Source organism: Mus caroli, chromosome 13 (genome assembly GCF_900094665.2).
Source record: "Mus caroli chromosome 13, CAROLI_EIJ_v1.1, whole genome shotgun sequence".
Taxonomy (NCBI): Eukaryota; Metazoa; Chordata; class Mammalia; order Rodentia; family Muridae; genus Mus; species Mus caroli.
Window position 1 is genome coordinate 7,992,258 of NC_034582.1, and position 6,000 is coordinate 7,998,257.

Consider the following 6,000-nt stretch of genomic DNA (forward strand, 5'->3'; position numbering starts at 1 on the left):
AAGTGACTGGTTAGTATGGCACATTGAATCAGAAGAAGCAAAGTGAAGAGGCTACATTGGAAGCTACTGTTTGTTATAACATGAACTGAGCTTTAGCCTGATAATGCCTAAGCATAGCAATGCCTCTCGCTAATCTCTCTGTGGACTCACCCCCTCTTTGGGGCCTCTGCCCTACAGTGGATGCTGGCTTTACATCTAGATGTACTAGGACTGAATGACAAACTCAAATTGGGCCAATTATATTGGTATTATCTCCTAGAAAGTAACAAAATAGGTCACAGAGACAGAGTTACCTGACCATGGCTTTTGTATGGGACTGTCACAAAAACATGGAAAAGAGAGATCTATGGGCAGGGGGCAAGCATCATGGCCATGATTGGTCTGATGAATGCAAACTGGCAAGCCAATGCCAAAGCTACAAAAAGCTACAAAAAGATGGAGAGAGGTGGAAAAGTTACATAAAATTGGGAAACATAGGAACTGAGAGGCAGAAAAGAAAGGACAGCCTCAGTTGCTTTCCTTAAGCAACTACAGAGACAGGCTCCTCGGGAACCACAGAGCTGCTAGAGGTTACTGAAGAGCCTACCCAACCTCCAAAGCATCTACAAAGAGAGATGCCTGCTGCTATAGCAACCACGGATGCATATCAAATTAACAATTACACAGAGTTATCTCAGAAAACTTTATGTTCAATGGGCTCAAACAATATAGAGAAAACACAAGATTTGGAAATACTCCTATAAAACCTTATGAAGAACTATCTTCTTTTTCTCATTTCATTTTCTTTTACTTGTCTCTAAAGAAAAATTTTAATTATCATCACTGAAAAGCTGACTCATTAGGTTTATACTTGTAAAATATATTTATGTTTTGCTTCTATACATTTATACATATATCTTTTAAACAAAAGGTGAGATGATAGACTCATTTCGTTCTGGGCTGAACTATAAATTCCATGGACCAAGGAGGCTATACCTAGTTTATAGTCAACTATTACAGAGCCTTGAAAATATGCCTGATGGGTTCTAAAGTATTTGTTGGAAGACTATGGGTTCTAAGTATTTGTTGGAATAACTATGTGGTTATTCAGTTGAGGGATGTCAAGACAGTAACATATATAGAGGCCTTGGGGGTATCAGACCATGTGAAGGTGTGTAGAAGCCACAGAGTGTCAGGCAGTATAAATATTGTAGAAGGAGCAGTAGCTTGAGAAAAAGACATTTGCTTTAAAACACAAATACACTGGGTTGTAAAGATGGCTCAACAATTAAGAGCACTGGCTGCCAGTGCAGGGGACCTAGGTTTGGTTCCCAGCACCCACATGATAGTTCATAAATGTCTGTAACTTCAGATCCAGGGTATCAGATGCCCTTTTCTAGCCCCCTCAGGCACTTGCATACACATGGAATACATCAACACATGGAAACATTCACATGTACATATAAAATAAAGATCAACTGTTTCAAAAATCCAAATACACTAAAATGAGTAGATAAACATCTGCTTAGCTCTCAAAGGTCAAACCAGTTGCAAAGAGAAAATACTTAGAAAACATTTTGTCCTAAATGAATATAGACTTTTTTTCTCTTACCATTATTCTCTAAATGATTCATTATATTATACATTTCCACAACATTCATACTGCATTAGAGATTGTAAATAATCTAGACAGGTCAAAACACACAGAAGAATGTGTGCTATTAACACTCAGACATTCTACTCTTTATACATGAGGGGCTTGTGTACTCTCAGATGTGGGTGGTAGGAGGATTCTCTGGGATCAGCTGCTACCCATAGCCAGGGACAACCAATCAATACCAAAAGTCTCACCAGCAGCTTCTGTTGGTAGGCTATGATTTTCTTCCAGAATGCTGACTCAGGGACTTCCGGCTCCCCATAGCGATGTGTATGAAGCTGCCTCAACTTCTGTTTGCTCTTATCATCTTTGGCTTTTTCTTCTTTTTCTCCATCCTCCCCTCTATGAAAGCAAAGGAATCATAAACCATATAGAAGACCTAAAGAACCACACAGCTACTTTGCAAACTACAAAGTGAGCAAATAAATCCCAATAGCCATTTAGAAACTAAGTTCTATGTGTATGTACAGATATGTTCATGTGTAAGCATGTGTGTGCATATACATGTGGGAATCAGAAAACAACCCCGAGGATCCTTCTTCCTCAGGTACTACTCACCGTGATTTGTGAGATAGTCTAGGACTGTTTCACCTATTAGGCTAGGCTGTCTGGACAGCAACTCCTCAGGGTTTGCCCATCTCTACCTCCCCTGTACTGGGATTATAAGAGCAGGCCACCACGTCCAACCTTGTATGTGGGTTATACATTTATGTGGCAAACACTTTAGGAACTGAGCCATCCCTGTAGCTCTCAAACTAAGTTCAACCCCAACAAATCATTGTATTCTGGGGTTTAGATTGAGGAAAAGGATTTCCTGCCCTCACCACAGATGAATAATTCTGTGGAATTTGAATCAAAATGGCATTTTTTTTCAGGCCAGAAAGCTTTCTGTGCCCATATTTGAGCAGATTCTCTTTATTTATGTAGTAAGACATTTGATTCTCCTGTCTCCCCCACCCTCTTTCAACACATCTTGCTTTCTTCTTATTGTGGAAGAAAGGAAGGCCTCACGCATGCCAGGCAAGTGATCCGCCATGAGTTACATCTCAGCCCTTTTTTTTTTTTTTTTTTTAACCATTTAATTGGGACAGGGTTTCAGTAAGTTGCCCAAGTTGGCCTTGAACTTCCTCTGTATAAACCAAGCCATCCTTGAATGTGTAGTCTTCCTACCCCAGCCTCTCAAAGGCCCAGAGGTGATTGTTTTATGTGTGTTATTTGTGGGGGTGGGGTATGCCATTTGTTTGGAGGAAGGGGCAGGGACAAATGTCATTTGTGTGTGGGAGGTGACATGCCTTTATTGTGTATGTGTGGGGAGGCATGCCGTGTGTGGTAGGGTCAGATGTCATATGCGGGGTCAGATGCCATATTACACTAGTGAAGGGCAACATGCAGGAGTTGATTCTCACCTTCTAGGAATTGAACTCAGTGCCTCATGTTTGGTAGCAAGTCCTTTACTTGCTAAACCAGATTGCTGGCCCTTAATTCAAATTTTAACAGTCTCTAACCACTGAGACTTAAAAAATCAATCAAAACGTACTATACGTTTGGGTTTTTTTTTCTTTCACATATAAAGGACATTGATATGCTAATACACTGATACACAGTCACTTAATTTTATTAAGGAAAATACATTCATTTTAATATCAATATAATCTTACTGCTTTATTGATTTCAGATAAAAATGGAATTAGAAGTTTAGTAGTACATTTTTAAGGATTAGAGTTGCTTACTTCTGTTGTGTGTGCACTTGCACATGCGTGGGAGTCAGAGGACAAGCTGAGGTGAGAGTTGGCTATCTTCTTCTACCATGTAGGTCCTGGTACCTGTTCTGAGAACTGGGATAAGACAGGAACCTACACTTTTCAGTTTTTCTTGACCGTTTCTAGCTGGATAAATGAGATTACATATCTTTGGGGTGAGACAAGGGTTTTCTATTCCTGATATAAAGCCATGGTGGAAAAAGATTTGGGCATTTCCCTGGTTTCATGCTCTGCTCCTCATTGCCTACATCTGCATTTATAACCAGGCTCCACAACACCAGGTATGTCCAAGAAGATACACAACGGGGAACATACGCCCATGCACACGTGCATGTGTGTCCATGCATGCATGTGTGTGTGTGTGTTCACTCACACTAGCATTCACACAGTGTAATGGGGCTCAGGAATCTGCACTGTGTGTTTGTGCGTGGGTATGTGGGCACATGTGTGTATGCGCATATATGTTCTCATGTGGGTGATGAGGTAACCTTGGGTGTGGCTCCTTGGGCGTGGCTGCCAGTCTTTCCCTCCTCGGTACTGGGATTACAAATCTGCACCTCACTTCAAGGACTTGGTGTGGACCGTGGGGATCGAACCCGGGTCCTCAAGCTTATGGAGCAAATGCTGCAGTAGCTCACCCACCTCCCCAGCCTGCAATGTTCACTTTTAGCAATCTCTAAAAGACTTCTGTGCATGTGGCCGCAGATGACACTCAGAGAAAAGCCACTCCAGAACACACTAAGCTGAATTTGCCTCATTAGTTTCTTCCCATCTTCAAAAGGACAGACATTCATATATAAGATTTATACATCAGTCTTTTTATAGAGACACTGGGGTCTCTTCTGATAGCGAAAAATCACACATAGGAAATGCCCATGGAAAGAGGAGGAAGACCCTAGGTGAGGGTAATCCAGGTGGCCCTACAGGAGGTGGGGTCCTAGTTTTCACACAGATCTGAGATGGGGTCATGTGACACCTTTGCAAGGAAAGAGTCTCTATCCCAAAGAGCAGGGGCCAGGCCAGGAGGTTCCCAGACATGGAAGAAAGCCTGTGGTGCTACATACTCAGCTTTCTCTGGTTCAGGCTTGGTTTCTTCCTTTTCTCCCTTTTCCTCTTTCGCCTTCTGCTCCTTGAACATTTCAGTAGGAAACAAAAATAAACAAGAATATTTCATTATTATTGCAGGTGCTTGTATATGGTGCAAGTGTTCTTGTCTCTGCAGGAAGGTATGTGCATGCGTGGCCATGCATATGGAGATCAGAGGTCAACCTAAGTCATTGTTCTACAGAAGACTTACATCTTGGCTTTTTAAGACAGGCCTGAGATTTCTAAATTAGACTAGCCTTGCTAGCTAGTGAACTCAGGGGCCTTGCCTGCCTTTGCCTCCCCTGAGCTGAGATTATGAGCCCCTGTGCTATTACATTTGACTTTTTCTTTTGAAAATGTGGGCTCCTTGGATTGAACTCCAGTCCTCATGCTTGCAAAGGGTCATAAATAGATTTCTATTGTTGAGATAAAACCCCACAAGTGAAAGTATCTGTCGAGGAAAGGGTTCCTGTCATACCACAGTTTACAGTCCATCACTGGGGGAAGTCAGGACAGAAACCTGGAGGCAGGAACTGAAGCAGAAGCAGGTACAACATTGCTTCCCAGCTTCATCTTCATGGTTTTCTCGGCCTGCTTTCTTATATAAGCCAAGATTATCTGCCCAGATGAGGCACCACCCACAGTGGGTTGGACCCTCCCACATCAATCATTAATTTAGGGAATGCTTGACACACTTGTCCTCAGGCCAGCCTTATGGTGGACTTTTCTCTCAAATGAGAGTTTCTCTTCTCAAATGATTCCAGCTTGTGCTAATTGGACAAAAAATGGTAACCAGGACAGGAAGCAAGGACTTTAACAGCAGAGATCTTCTCAGCTCTCTAAGCAGGGTGACAAATCACCACTGAGTGCCTTTTGGGAGCTGTGTAGCCACCTGCCAATTCATATTCCAGAGCCCACATAGGAGCCCTTTTGGCTATACTGAGATAGAGGCTCCATGAACATGTGTCCTCCCGTCTCTCACCTTTTATGCACACCTTCCTCTCCAAAAGCAGTGGGTTAAGAACTCTCTAGGCTCCTGTCCATCAGCTTTTCTCATTTCACAAACTACCTTCTTTATCTTATCCACTGGGCCAAATCTTCTTCATCTTTTGAGGGCAATTTAAGTCTTATCTCTTGTTATCACCATCTAGCCACTGGTGTTTGCATGGTATCAGCACATAGACCTCCACCCACCCACGGACAAACCTTTTGGCTCTGACTATCTCATTCCCTCAGTGTTCTCAGACACTTGGAAAAACAAGCATGAGGTTGAGGGGAGAGAAAGATGATACATTTTCACATAACAATTCATATTCGTTCCTTAGGGATCTAGTTTTGCCTTCCAAAGGTATTTTTTTTTCAGAAATTCAAGAGAGAGAGAGAGAGAGAGAGAGAGAGAGAGAGAGAGAGAGAGAGAGATGTGTGGTGTGTATAAGAGTAAGAAAGAGGAGGCAGAGCACATGTGTCCAAGCACATGGGGTACTAACAGGGGGAGAGAGGGAGGGGGAGGGGGAGGGG

The 6,000-nt window shown here is 42.5% G+C and overlaps 1 protein-coding gene across 11 annotated transcripts in view; it reads right to left on the minus strand.

Moving 5' to 3' along the window:
- The window catches only part of Ryr2 (ryanodine receptor 2), a 562,694-nt gene that overhangs the window by 35,667 nt on the left and 521,027 nt on the right, over positions 1-6,000 (minus strand). For 9 of the 11 annotated variants that reach the window (XM_029468301.1, XM_029468299.1, XM_029468302.1 and 6 more), the window contains 2 exons: positions 4,461-4,525; positions 1,831-1,978 (listed from right to left, as the gene is read on the minus strand). In XM_029468301.1, coding sequence (XP_029324161.1) covers positions 1,831-1,978; positions 4,461-4,525 — 213 coding nt within the window. The remainder of the gene's footprint in view (positions 1-1,830; positions 1,979-4,460; positions 4,526-6,000) is intronic. The other 2 variants (XM_029468297.1, XM_029468293.1) reach the window with 1 other exon arrangement.